Source organism: Choristoneura fumiferana, chromosome 26 (assembly GCF_025370935.1).
Source record: "Choristoneura fumiferana chromosome 26, NRCan_CFum_1, whole genome shotgun sequence".
NCBI classification, from domain to species: domain Eukaryota; kingdom Metazoa; phylum Arthropoda; class Insecta; order Lepidoptera; family Tortricidae; genus Choristoneura; species Choristoneura fumiferana.
This window is the reverse complement of record NC_133497.1, coordinates 6,361,619-6,376,532: the sequence shown is the minus strand read 5'-3', so window position 1 is coordinate 6,376,532 and position 14,914 is coordinate 6,361,619. Positions and strand designations below refer to the sequence as shown.

Here is a 14,914-nt window from a genome sequence, read left to right as displayed (position 1 = left end):
AAAGCGCATATGTATAATGTTATCCATAGATAGAGGTTTACTTTTGTCCTTTATCCAAATGAACCTAGTTACGTCTCTGTCTTCAGTCTGGAGTCCTATTTGTAGAAATGCTTTTTTCCACATCAGCTGTTATCGCAACTTTATTTGTTTCTGAATTGAATGAGTAATGCTATCAAATCTCCAATCATCGATGGACCTTTATACATGCACTCATTCAAACTCTTACTCTCTTTCAACTTTCCAGACGCGTCGTTACACAATCCGTCCCTTCTTACCTTCTTGTTTCACCATGTGGTGAGGAAGGTAATGAATAGGAGGTATTTCTGGATGTTAAACGTCTTCATCTGGATTTATTGATTTCGATGACGCCATTGTTCAGTTGTTCTTCCAGTATATTTGATATTCTTTCATTGAACTCTCATTCAATCGTTGGAGTAGGCCTTTCAGTCTTCCATACGCTAACCCAAAGTTAGTAGGCATCCTTGGAGGGTATTTCAACCCATGGCCATTTTACCATGTACCTGCCATCTATATGACGTATGGTTTCGTTGAGATGCTTAATAGCTTCATCTTCTCTCGTGGTCTTTCGGTTATCCGTAATGCCGATACTTTCTAAAGCCCATAAGAATGAAATGTCCATGTTTTTTAGAGGTAGGTCTGGTTCAGTAAAGTAGACGCAATTCGGATCGTGATTTTGACAGTAGGTTATAACCGAAAAAGTATTTTCACTTTCCTTGGTATTTACTCTTCCACTAACTAACCATCCAAACTCGGAGTTTATTATAAATAGGTTGTCTTGAAGGCGTACCTTTTCTGTACCAATCAAGTTAAAATAGTAGTCGTTCCCAACTAAAATATCTACTCTATCTCCGAGGGATCCGTCGTCAGCTAGAGTGATATCCTTCCATTTGTCGAGAAAATAACCGGCGTTTCTACTCCTTTTAATTGTAGGAACTTCGTTGGCATGCAGCGTTAGGTACTATTTTTTCTTGTAGTTAGTTCCAAATTCGACTCGTGGGCTATCATACTCTCGAGGCGTTTCGCTTGCAAAACCGAAAATTTGACAGCCTATTTTCTTCCTTCACCGATAGGTTGAGTTTCTTGGAAATCTCTACTGTGACATATGATCTTTGAGACCCTGAGTCTAGTAATAACCTGCATGTCACGGGTTTGTGTTGATCTCTCTCTTCTTCACTGTTACTATCGCAGTCTGTGAATACTGTAAACTCACCGCTATTCACTGCGGTAACGACATTTCCTTTCTGGCTGTAAACTTTTCAGGACATAAAGCTCGATGATGTCTTCCCGTCTTGTAGCAGTAGACGCATTCCTTTCTACTTTTGCAAAAACGCATTAAATGGTCTCCTGATAGGCAATTGAAGCAGCGTTTATTTAGCTTCGCTCTTCTCTCTTCAATTGTCTTATATTCTGGACACCGGTCAGCATAGTGATCCTTTCACAGAATATGCAAGATAGTTTCCTTCTTTTATGCTCTATGTATTCCTTTGTTCCTTCTCTTTGTTTCTTGTCCTTATTTCTCATTGGTTCATACTTTCGTTTCCGTGATGTATCACATTGGCTTCTGGAATAATCGCTTCGTTCCATTCTCTGTATACGCTCGCCTTTCTTGTTTTCGTTTTTATTCTCTTCTCTCCTCATATTATTATTTCTTATGTGATTTCCCTTCTTGAAACTATTGTACCTTCTTGCAGGCTTATTTCTTAAAGGTTCTTTATTCTTATGCGTTATATGTAGTGTCTCTACGGTAAAGTTTCCCTTTTCGGTAGGACTATTATCTGGTCTTATATTGTTAGCTTCTTCTCTTGCAGATATTATCACTTCCAATATGCTTTCTCATTTCTCCAACAGTATCTTCTTTCAGTTTCATCTTCATTTCGTAGATGAGATCTCCTGGAATTTCTCCGTAATAAGATACCGTAAATGGTTATGATCTGTATTTTCACCAAGTGATTGTAGGACCCTGAGATGACGTTCTAACTCATTTAATGTGGTCCGACAATCCTCTATTTTTGTATCTGCAGCCTTTTACTTTGCTAAGGGCACTGTGTGTGCATCAATAATCTGTGATTGTTTACCATATCTGCTTGTTAGTATTTGAATGGCTATTTCATAGTTTTTATTAGTAGTCTCTAAACCCATTCTATAATCCTGCTAGGTTCACCCTTTAATGTCGACTTAAGATAAAGTAGGCTTGTCAACGTCAGGTATCGGCCTATCATGAATATTGGACTTGTATATGTCCCAAATTCACACCAAGTTTAACACATCTCCTTGAAATTCAGGTAACGTAAGAGTTGGTAGTTTCGCTGAAAACGCACGGCTTTGCTCCTTGTCACTCTGGATCTCTCTTTTATTCTTATCCACGTTGACTGACAGTCTACATTTTTAGTTCAGCTAAAATTTCTTCACCATTAACTTGAGCGTTGCTCATATCAGAGATCTTCGTCTGGTGATGGATTGTTTGAAGTCCGAAAAATTTCATTAAGTTCCGTTGTAAATCGTTTAATCATATTCTCCAACTTAGACGCACATATTTTTGCCTTTTGCACCTCTTCTTCCTTATCGCTACCTTCTTTACAATAAGCTTCAGCTTCTGCGCTATGCTCTTTTATTCTTCTTATTATTTGGTGAAGTCTAGATTTTATAATATAATCTAGAGAGGTCTCTTCATTCTCAGAATCCATCTTGTCTTGTAGTAATCTGGAATAATTTTCATTTTTCTCTTTACCTACTAATTACCTATACATGATATCAATGTATAAAACCGAATCTAATATAGTAGGTAGTTATTGATAGTAAACAAGTTTAAAAGAAAAGCCAAAATATAATTATAAGTTATTTAAAAACATTCAATTTCATATTATTATTATTATTATTTATATAATGCACAGGCAGCTTATAGCTGATGCGTGCATATCATTGTTCACTTGTGTAATTGTCTTGAAAGTACTTATCAAGTCTGTTTTTAAAAGTAAATAAATAGTCATAGTGTAATTTATTACACTATTGCTGCTGACTGTACACGATTGTACCCCACTTAGCGTTCAAGTGCTCACCAAAACAAATCAAACAAGTCCAAGCACGATGGTGTTATCATATGTAGTTGAGGAGTTCCTATAGGTACCTTCCGGTTCCATCATCAGATCAGCTCCAAATTACCATGTCATAGCTTTATCCCTAGAGTTATATGAACATACTAAATTTGAACACCATCTGATGTCAGCAAGCACTTGGTGAGGAAATACACAATTTGACCCAGATAGACATACAAACAAACAACATTATTTACATACTGCCTCTAATAATATTTATTAATCTTTATGTTAATTCAAATCTAGTATTCAATACACTTCAGAAATTTTTACATAAGAATTTCACACCTAACTAGAACTTGCCCATTTGCACTACCGTGCCCATTTGCACCTTTATTAGTACCTGAGCAAATCTCCATAAACAATCTATACCTATTTATCAAATGAGTTTGTAATGAATTAGGTTTATGAAATAATTATGATAAGTTCAAGCTCAGTCCAGCAGATGAGAACTAAATAATCTGTGTATTTATTATTTTATTTTTCAAAACAAATGTTAGAATCAAACTATTTAAAATAATTATTTGAGTTATAATTTCAATCTCATCATTATTCAATCATCAGCACTACATGTTATGATATAGATTGACTTCTATTGGTATGTGTTGCTTACATGTCTAACTAAATCTACTGTATTAGTTATTATTACTTACATAACTTTCTTCAGGTGTATCAGTGTGCACTTTTCTTAGTCGGTAAGGAGAGTGCTACCGATCCTTTTAGAACGAGTACCTAGTGGTTTAAAGAACAATTTAAAAAATTACTTACACCAAGTTTATACATGCCTATAGGTAGTATTTACGTTTCCATAATATGCTACGTATGTACCAAAAATCACGCAGGCGACACCGAGACCGCCTTCAATAAGTTTTCTTTTTAGTATGTACTCTATAGAATTCGATATTTAGCACAGCACACGTGAGAACTTCTAGAATTCTTAAAAGCCGCGTGTGTAAATCTTTTACACTTACAAAACGTTTTTGCTACAAGATTTGGCTATCAAGACAAACGGCACTGAACACGGACATTATGCTTATTTTCGTTTGTCCAGATCAAGTTTGAACCGATTTCAATACATAAAAAAGTTACTTGGAAATCTAAAACTTTACTCGTACGGAGCTTTTCATTCATGCAACAGAAAGTAAGATAAAACTTTTACAACCTATAATTACGACACTCACCTCAAAGTAACACAACAAGCCCAATGAAACCCTGTCCGTGATATCCGCATGGTTTGCTGCCAATAATTTGTTACTAAATCCTAAGAAAACTAAATGTATTAAATTCTCGTTGATAAATTCATCTAGCTCGAATTCAGTTTCTAATATAAAGTTAAATGGTCAAACTATTGAATTTGTAAAATCAACAGTATTTTTAGGAATAACGCTCGATTCTAAACTACAGTGGGGACCTCACGTCACAGCAATCGCGGGTAGATTGAGCTCTGCTGCTTTTGCAGTTTGGAAAATACGGCAGCTAACCGATGTGGCGACGGCACGGTTGGTGTATTTTGCTTACTTTAATAGCATTATTTCGTACGGCCTTATTTTATGGGGATCTGCTGCAGACATTGAGTCAATTTTTATCTTACAAAAGAGAGCAATTAGAGCAATTTATAATTTGAAGACGCGTGAATCTTTAAGATCTTTTTTTAAGGAAACAGATATCCTAACCCTGCCGTCGCTTTATGTTTTTGAAATAATCATGTATGTTAGGAAGAACATATGTGATTTTCCCACTAACGTCGATAAGCCAAAGGCTACTAGAAACACAGGGAAGCTTAAAGTTCCATCTTACAGACTGGCTAAAACCAAAAAGTCTTTTCTGGGAAATTGCATACGTTTTTATAATAAAATTCCAAAAAATATTACAAATGAAACGGATACAAAATTCAGATCTATTGTTAAGAAGACATTAATATCAAAGGCGTATTATAAAGTTAATGATTATATCATGGACAGGGATATTTGGAAATAATTCCGATCCGCATTAGCGATCCCTTCAAATAGCGAACCTACTGTGTTAAAAATAAAGTTGTGTTAAATACTTGTGATGTATACATATCATTTAATAATATTGTAAATCTGTTTTAAAAAAAAAATATATACCTCGTTGAGTTTCTTGCCGGATTCTTCTCAGCAGAGGTTTTTCCGAACCGGTGGTAGATTTTTTTTTGACATTCATAAGTGCTTGTTATGGCCTAAATTGAATAAAGATATTTTGACTTTGACTTTGACTTTGAACACTTATTGGTTTTTCAACACCTTTTACCACTTTCCAGCTTATTTTTATAAACTTAGCTCACAATTGCAAATTCGCAAACGAAATTCAAGCGCCGACATACAGTAATGGCGGAAAGGTAAGTACCTAGGCAGGGTAGGTAGGTAGATATATCTACCGCGCCGCGATTCGAAGAAACGATACGATTACAAACTTTTATCACAATATGCACACTCGTAATACTTTATATACTCTACTTAAACGTCTGAAATTAATCTTAAAATTAACTTCTTCTTATAAGTAAATAACTAAGAGTATTCTTATTTTATTCACCAAGTAATTATAATTAAAATGTTTTCCTCTATCTCGCGCGATTGGTCACCATGTTCGTATACGGTCCGGTCTCACTTCCGGTTGTATATTTTTACAACTCATTCCGTAAAGTAAATTGCTATAACTTATCTTAATTGATCCCTGAAATACATTTACAGAATAATTGCTTAAATACTATCGTACTCCTTATGTTGATTTACTAAACAAAATAAGAAATGACGAAAATTTTCGGCGGCGTCCATTTTTTCAGCAATGCTGCCAACTAAAGAAGCAACGAGTAGCGCTCGCGACACTGGTCCTATACCACGAAGTGCAAAAACTCGAACTTCGGATGTTGCCGTCTCGTTGACGCTTATGACATTTAATACGCGAGTGAAAGGGAGAGTGCGATACGAACTTCGATTCGCGAGTTTCGTAGTAGCCCATCTGACCTCCATAGGTACTAGACTTTACTTCACTATCAAACAATAGATGTCGCTACAAGTCATAACTTGTAGTTTCAGAGTACTTAATAAAATTGAAGTTAAATTTTCAATGCATCATTCTTCGATAATATTCATCCACCGATGTCTTCCATTCCTGTAGGACACTCCGGCGGGGGCCAAAAATACCAGCAACACAAATTTAGTTGTACCCACATTGGTTTTCTCAATTTTAGTACGGGAGTTTATCATTTGGTTTTCACCCGCACTTCCACCATATCGCGAAAGATTGGGTGATTATTTGTTGTATATCTATATATCTCTATACTTTCTATATTTTCATATTGTGGGTAAGACTTGCTTATTATGAGATATATTCCTTCTTTCGCGATGTAGCATATATTAAACATACCTGAATTCATTTTCTTGTAGGTTGCTAACTCCCAATAGTTCTGCTTCGCTTATATTATTACTGGATGTGTCTCCGCTGGTAATCTCCTTCCACCTCCTGCATAAATTATGGCCAGATGAGTAACCCTGATCACTCCTCCGGCCACGGAGTGTCACGGTCAGACCCGTGGCGCTCCTCGGTGCACTACTTCTCGGTCAACTGTAAAACATAGCTGGTATCAGAACGGCAAGACTCAATCACGTGTCACAATGTTACGACACAGCTCTAAACATACAGGCTCACTCTAGGGGCGAGGGGGTAACCGGACGTCTCCGGGCCCGCTCGCAAAACAGTACTTGGTCCACTGCGCACGCCAAGATTCTAAATCAACCCAGATCCCGTGTCCCGTAGTGGACAGCGAGATATGCCCCTGGGTTGCCGATGGAGCTGTAGGTAGAGTCCAAGATAGACACCAGTCAGGATGGATCCCACACCATGTGTGTGGGCATGCATCCGAGCTGGCGCCCCACAGGGTGTGATTGGTACAAACAACAGTAAAAGCGTTAATACGTGATACACCGAAAAGACCATAGGCGCCTCGACACCCGGTGATCAGCAGAAATAGGAATACTCAGGTATACTCAGCTTTGGGAGGATGGAGATACTGCAGTTGCTGCTTGATGACTTCCACAAAATGAACTTTATACACATTTCACATTTGACGCTATTAGCCGCCATGCCATAGACTGACAGCAGTCACTTTTTATATTCAGTGTTGCCACTCCAAACTAATAAAGCGGGCCACTCACCTAGAGATTCGCGCCTGTCGCGACACGTGTGCTTGTGAAAAGGAGAACCAACAGCTTAAAACACAATATATGTTTTAATGTTTTAATGTTTTAATTTTAATGTAGTAGGAATAGCAACACAGTTATGGTTTACATGTTTAAGCTTTTAACTTGAACCCTCCCATTACCCCATGCCATATCAAACGACACAACATGCGAAACAAAATACCACAGAATTTCAAATGGAATTACTACACTCCTCAACGCATAGTATTAACACATAGTACTTATTTCCTTTAAATAAATATACAACAAAGTTAAATACGACAGTTAAATACGTTAATTTTATATGTTTTTTTTATTTTTATTTATATGTAAAAATTCATTGTTTAAATAAATAAAATACGACAGTGCCGCAGGTTATATTAAAATTTAAATTTAGGTTAGCACTGCACTACCCAGAGAGAGAGTATACCAAGACTTAAGGCTTATACCAACGGTGCGCTCAATCAAAGAACCTGGTCGCCAATCTTCACCTCATGGAAGGAATGTTGGAGTTAAATTTTATGTCAATGTCCATCAAATTATTTAAATTACCGCTGGCGTGTTTGAGAATATTTCGCCTGACCTAGTTGATGTGAATTTAATAAAAATAGGAGTATTAAATCCTATTATTCGTGTGGGCGTATTAAGACAATTTCCGAAGCAGTTCCGGATAATCAATGCTACCATTGATGATACTTAGAAATACTATCGGCTATATCACGGCGCTGATGCAAAGCAATGAGATGGTGTTTTTTACACATTTCGATGTAATCGGACGACTTATAGGGACATTTAACTTTAAAGCATTAGGTATTTAATAAAATTCATCTGAACACGTTCGATTCGGTCAACATAATTATGTTTTATAACAGGGGTTCCAAATTTGTGAAGCATATGAATTCCAGTTTACTTCTAACATAGGTACAAGTACAATATAGAATCTTAAGTGTTTTTGCTTGAGTAAATTGCGATGATGATATCATGGGACTATCATTGCTGGATGCTGCACAAACTTTTTCCATGATTTTCTTCTATTGAACTAAAATGTTAATGTGCATTTACTTGACTCAAATATCATGAACATCTCATCATCTCATCTGATAATAGATTATTATTATTTCTTAATAAGTAATCAAACCAGTTTTTGAGTACTTAAGAGCTCCGGCAAAAATTTAGTTTTCGAAAAGCGTTCCGTCATCAAAAACGTTTGGTAACCGCTGCTTCATGCCACTTTAGTTCAAATTCATACATAGACTAAATATCTTTATTCGATTTAGACTACAACAACCACTTAAGTATGTCAAAAAATCCACCACCGATTCGAAAAAATCTCTGTTGAACCCGTCAAAAACTTAACGAGATGTACATATTTTTTTAATAGAAATGCAATATCATTTAATGACTTATACGTATATATCTCAATTATTTACAATAGGCTAGATTCCTAAAAACACATAATTAGTCCGTCAGTTAGATTTTCAAAAATATCAATCGATCAATGTTGTTTGTTGTTTCTTTAAAAAAATATGGCTCTGTCCTTTCGAGGAGAATTTTGCCAGTGTCTAGTAGTTTTTGCCGTTGTACGGTAAAAAAAATCTAGAAAACGAAAGATGAGAGGTAATGGTGGATGAACGATGACCAATGACAGGTAAGTAATGAAATCCAATCGATCAATAAATCAAATAATCTACCAGTTATCTGACAGTTATTTTTTCTTTTATCAATTATACAAAAAAATCGCAAGCGCGAATCGGAATCCAAACAGATCCATTATTAACTAGTGTGTACCCGCGGCTTCATTGACGTTACATTAAAAACAATCATGTCATATTTCATGATTCGTAAGTCCAGCGGTTGTTGTTTCGAGATTTTATCCCTATCCCGTGGGAATATTGGAATAAAAAGTAGCCTATGTTTTATTCCACATGTCCAGCTATCTACATACCAATTTTCATCCTAATCCGTCTGGCCGTTTCAGCGTGAAGGAGTAATAAACATACTCACTCACTCACAAACTTTCGCTTTGATATCGCACTTATAATATTAGTAGGATAGAATTTAGGTGGTAAAGACGTAACGCCCAACGAGTCGTGTCGAACAAGCTGGCGAGCGTGTTGGACATCGCGCAGGCGCGTGTGTCCCGCCATAATGCGCACATCAAAGGCCACTTTATGAAATTATTCTGCGTTTGAAGCCGAACCCGACGATAACTATTTTGCAAATTAAACGCTCTCTGCATATTTTTCGGCAATATTGTTGTTATGAATTGTTGTATCGGAAACAAAACTCAATTAACTTAGGAAAATAGGTTTGTTTAACAAGCTATCAATTCAATTCAAATTATGTCCTAGAAATTCGCATTTTTTTCGACCAGTTTCTGCTTCCGATTTAGATAGTCGAAATTTAGTATAATGTAAATTCGGTGACAACATGTTATGTAATAATCTGGACCTATACTTTTTTCTTTCTTTCTTTCTTTTTTTCTTTCATAGTGGCCAAAAGAAGAAATAATGTAGGCTCTGTCATCTGTCATACCTACTCATATGAATCTGTCATCAAGAAAGCAATTTGTATAGACTTTAAACTACCTAATTTTAGTAATAGATGTTTGTGTTATGATGCGAGCTTGAATTATTGAACACTATGCCTGTTTTGCTCTACATCTCGGACATGTCCAGCAACAATTTTCCTTATGAAACGGTTTGTGGTTGAAATTTTATATTGAGTGATACTCACAAAACCGGTCTTCAAAATGATACTCATTTTGATCTGAAAACGATATTTAATTTATTACTAGCGATATAAGAACAATTATATAATTTTACTATTATTCAAAGAAACCAATAAGATAGCTTTATCTTTTCGTTTTACAGTAAAAGTACAACTAAACATGAAGTAAACAAACACTGACAACGAAAATAAAACAAACTTCTTGAATAAATTTTACTTACCTCATTTAATTTTAATGACCAAAAATGAATTCACAACCTTTTGTCCACCCAAATCACGGTATCACAGTAATTTTGTATTATAAATTAATACGTTATAGGTTTGATTTTTGTCACAATGTTGCAATGAAATTTCAAAACGTCAGAGCATCAGAGCCAATAAAGTTGCGGACGCTAGGTGGCGCTAATGTCGTGCACAGAGCCAATAGGTTTGATTTTTGTCACAATGTCGCGATGAAATTTCAAAACGAACTTAAAATCTTGCCTTTAGCATGTATGTACTATCAGCCAAATATGTGGTCTACCACCCTAAAGTTGATAATCGTTTGCATGTCATAAAATAATAATGCAATAAATGTACATAGCGACATATTCATTTGATAAACTTGTTTGTCTTATTTGGCTGATGGTACATACGCAAAGTTTGTCATTGTTAGAGTGCACCCACAGTATTTCAAAACGCGTTTGCAAATTAAGGGTAAAACACCCAGAGCACAGTATAAAAATCTTCTATATCAACCACCAGGTCACACGGATATTTATAAAAGAAATGCTTATAATATGTGCATAAGAGTATATAATGCCTTGCAGGATGACATAAAAGAAATGCAGGGCAACAAGTTTAAGTCCAAGTTAAATGAATGGCTTCTAAATAATTGCTTTTACTCCATGAAGGAGTTTTTCAACTGCAGCGTCAATAAAAAAATAATGTGATTGTGTTTTCAATAACTTTAATGCAATAGGTACATTTAATATAATTAATATAATATAATGTTATTTTTGACATTGTTAATTATTAAGAAACTGACATAGTATATTTTTCCTTGTATTTAATTTTTTTGACATATGATATTTGATAGCTATTGCAACTCTAAATATTGGCTAATTTTGTAACACTAAGAAAATAAAAACATAAATATTGTACACATTGCATGTGGTAGATTACGGTCATGTTCTGAATTATCAATATAACTATATTTTGTACCCGTTATCACAATAAATATATTATGATTATGAAACGTCAGAGCATCAGAGCCAAAAAAGTTGCGGACGCTAGGTGGATTGATTTTAATAAAACATAGGTAAAAACCGCACGGAATCTCGCTTTCACGAAAAAAATCAAGAGCTACGTTTAAGAGCTACGCTGGCTGAATATTCCTGAAAACTGAGACCTTTACATGAATATGAGTTTAATTTATTTTTCACTTGTCATGCTCTTAAAACAATGGGATACTTTTTATCCTACTTAATATTATAAGTAAATGTGAAAGCATATGTTTTTTACTTCTTCACGCTGAAACGGCGGAACGGATTTGGATGAAACACAAAATTTACGCTTCCTTAATATTATGGATTTTATTATGCGCTATCCGATGAGTAATCTTTAAGTTAGGTACCTACTGCATACTTATTAGCAAATTTATTTCACACATCATTTTAAATATCAATTTAATTTCCACATTTTAGTTGAACATGTTGTATAAATAAAACATTAAATAAAAAAATAAAAAATAACCCGACTGCCAAAACTAAAAGGATGAAAATAAGCCTAGTGGTCTAGAACTCTGTTAAGTAGCTAATTTAAAGTTCAACAGGCGGGACCCATTTAAATCGTGACGCTCAAAAACTCTTAGTAACGGGTCCCGACTGTTGAACTTTAAATTAGCTACTTAACTAATAAAAAACATTAAATTTAAAAAATCAAAAAACCCGACTGCCTTAAAAACTAAAAGGAAGAAAATAAGTCTAGTGGTCTAGAACTCTGTCAAGAAGCTCATTTAAGGTTCAACAGTCGGGACCCATTACCAAGATTTTTTGAGCTGGTTACGATTTGAATGGGTCCCGACTGTTGAACCTTAAATGAGCTTCTTGACAGAGTTCTAGACCACTAGACTTATTTTCTTCCTTTTAGTTTTTGAGGCAGTCGGGTTTTTTGATTTTTTAAATTTAATGTTTTTTATTTTATACTTTTTTGATATTTCTGTGAAAATAGTAGATTAAAAGTATTATAACCCATATATACATATTAAGAATGGGCTAATTATTAGCTTTAATTTGATTCCCATATTGTTACAATATAAAATATATTTTTTTATCCCCTCGCCATATTTTTTTTTCGCAGACGCCATATTGAAATATTATATGCCCTATGTCACTCCGACAGTTATGACGAATCCAATGATACCTCATATGTTACAATCCGTCCAGCCGTTTAGGCTGCAGCGAGGACCAAAGAAATGGACATACATACCCACATACGTACATACATACTTACATACATACATACATAGATACATACGATCGAAAAACATAACCCTCCTTCGGGCAGTCGGGTAAAAACCCCCTCCCCCATTGAACACCATACGAATCATTTTAAATTGTGACCAGTCATATTTTTAAGTCTAGAAATAAGGAAGACTCAAAGAAACTCCCCCCTAAAAAGTAGTAAGCTACTTCTTCTTTCTTTATCTTTGCCTACACAGATCATTTTTATTTGTAATCAGGACCCTGTATAACAATTTTTATACTGCTAAGTTCAGAAATGAGAAAATTTCCATACAAATGTACCCCTTTAGAGGGGAATTTTATCCATTTCACCTACACCGATAATTATTAAATGTAATCGAAAACTTAGGAGATGAATTTCTAAAAATCCTTTCTTAGTGCTCACTTACATCATGAAAGGAACACCTGTACCAAATTTCAAGTTTCTAGGCCCAGCGGTTTGGGCTGTGCGTTGATATATAACCCAGTGAGTCAAGTTTGCCTTATATATATATATATAGATAAGACGATACTACCGGCTTTTTCCTATCGTATAATATATAACACTACCTTCGATTTTTCCTTGAATAAAGTACCTATACTTAAAAGGCTGCAAAAAAAACTCTTGTCAAATTTTCGATCGTATGTATTTGTGAAAGCTCTTTCTCCCATTTTCGCCTACAAGTGTCCACAGAACGTAGTCATAGCTTGTGAAATCGTCACTTGTTTTAAACATATTAAGAAAATTTGTCATTTTGGTGAATGGGTCTTTCCTAATCTTGTGCAGAACGAGTAACCCATTGACAAATATTTCCTGCAGCGGTACTGTAACTTCAGAACGCGGTATATTTTCTGTGCTATCTTGTGCTATGATTTGCTGTGTTCTTGTTGAGCTCTTGTGCTGTTTTATTGTGCTGACTGCTTCTGTGCAAGTTGAATCGGTGGATAACCTGGAAAAGTAAAGGTTAGCATTAAATTCATTAAGTCTAGCGTTAACCCTTTTCCAAGCCCCGCGAATTTAAATACGCTACCACAAAATAAATTTTGCAAGATCGAATATTTGTATACATTTATGTGGTCGCATTATTATATTATAACTAGATGTTGCTCGCGACTCCGCGTAGAAGTTATGAGTTTCTGGGGTGGGTAGGACGTCCGCGTCAGATACTTTTGCACGCAGATTTGAATGCAGGTGTTGTACCACTGAGAATAACAAACTATGGTACTTCGTTTTTTTTTAGGATTAGAAATAGGGTAAACAATCTGACTCGTCATTTTATTGAAAAACGTTTAGAAACAGTAACTATTACTTATAATACCATAATAATGTAAATGATCATAATGACCTTGCTAATTGTTACTATTTGCTGTGACTTCTTTTTCAAAAGTGTTTTTCAATAAAAAGACACGTCAAGAAGTATAGTTTACATGCTCATGTGCTGTTACCTATTCATACTTGTAAATAAGTATAGTTTTTTTACCGTGATGTCAGTCTGGCATTGAATTTGCATATCCACTGGTCGAAATCCGAGTACATTTCTTCCAAGCCGGTTGAGTATTCTGATGTATCCAAACCTGTAATAAAAAGAAATAAGTATACTTCAAATTATTATTTTTTCTTTAAACTTCGTTTAAACAGGAATTTTATTGCAATTTAACTTTAATTCGCTGTATTTTTTTTATTGGCAGATTTACAGATAATATTTAAATTTTACAATTAATTATTTAATTTATAATCCGTCGTGGCTGTTTGCCGCGCCGCCTTCGTTTTATTTTTATTTGCTTTGGGAAAGGCAACCGAACCAAAGTCCATTCATCTATTAGGTACTAGCTGTTGCCCGCGGCTTCGCCCCCGTTGTTATTTTCCAAATTTTCTTTCATAAAAACCCTCTCCTGACAATAACAAACACAACAAAAAAAAAACTAGCGAAATCGGTCCAACCATTCTCGAGTTTTGCGCTTAGCAACACATTTTACGATTTTTTTTTTTTTATATATAGATATACAGACACTCTTTTTTAGTAATTTTTTAAGCAAGTTATATTTTATAATCTATAAAATATCAGTTTTTTTCCTCACAAATGTGATGAAAAACATTGTGTGGTATTGCAGGCGTTATAGGAATTACGAAGCTTGACTCAGGAACCCCTCAGTTTACGTCTTTGGGCTTCTCGTTTGCAACGCCGGTCCTGGGATAGAGCAAGAGAAACGGTCGCTCTGGGCGGATGGCAAGGGGCACCAGATAGCAAGGGGCACCAGATAGCAAGGGGCACCAGATAGCAAGGGGCACCAGATAGCAAGGGGCACCAGATAGCAAGGGGCACCAGATAGCAAGGGGCACCAGATAGCAAGGGCACCAGATAGCAAGGGGCACCAGATAGCAAGGGGC

The 14,914-nt window shown here is 35.4% G+C and overlaps 2 protein-coding genes across 3 annotated transcripts in view; one reads left to right on the top strand and one right to left on the bottom strand.

Annotated features, from left to right (window-relative positions):
• Positions 1 to 14,914, top strand: part of LOC141442825 (transient receptor potential cation channel subfamily A member 1 homolog) — a 48,992-nt gene that overhangs the window by 12,099 nt on the left and 21,979 nt on the right. The gene's annotated exons all lie outside the window — the stretch shown is intronic.
• The window catches only part of LOC141442844 (uncharacterized), a 43,851-nt gene continuing 39,601 nt past the window's right edge, over positions 10,665 to 14,914 (bottom strand). The window contains exons 2-3 of the mRNA XM_074107986.1: positions 14,007 to 14,100; positions 10,665 to 13,475 (exon numbers count right to left, since the gene is read on the bottom strand). Of these exons, the coding sequence (XP_073964087.1) occupies positions 13,154 to 13,475; positions 14,007 to 14,100 (416 nt within the window). The 3' untranslated portion in view covers positions 10,665 to 13,153. The remainder of the gene's footprint in view (positions 13,476 to 14,006; positions 14,101 to 14,914) is intronic.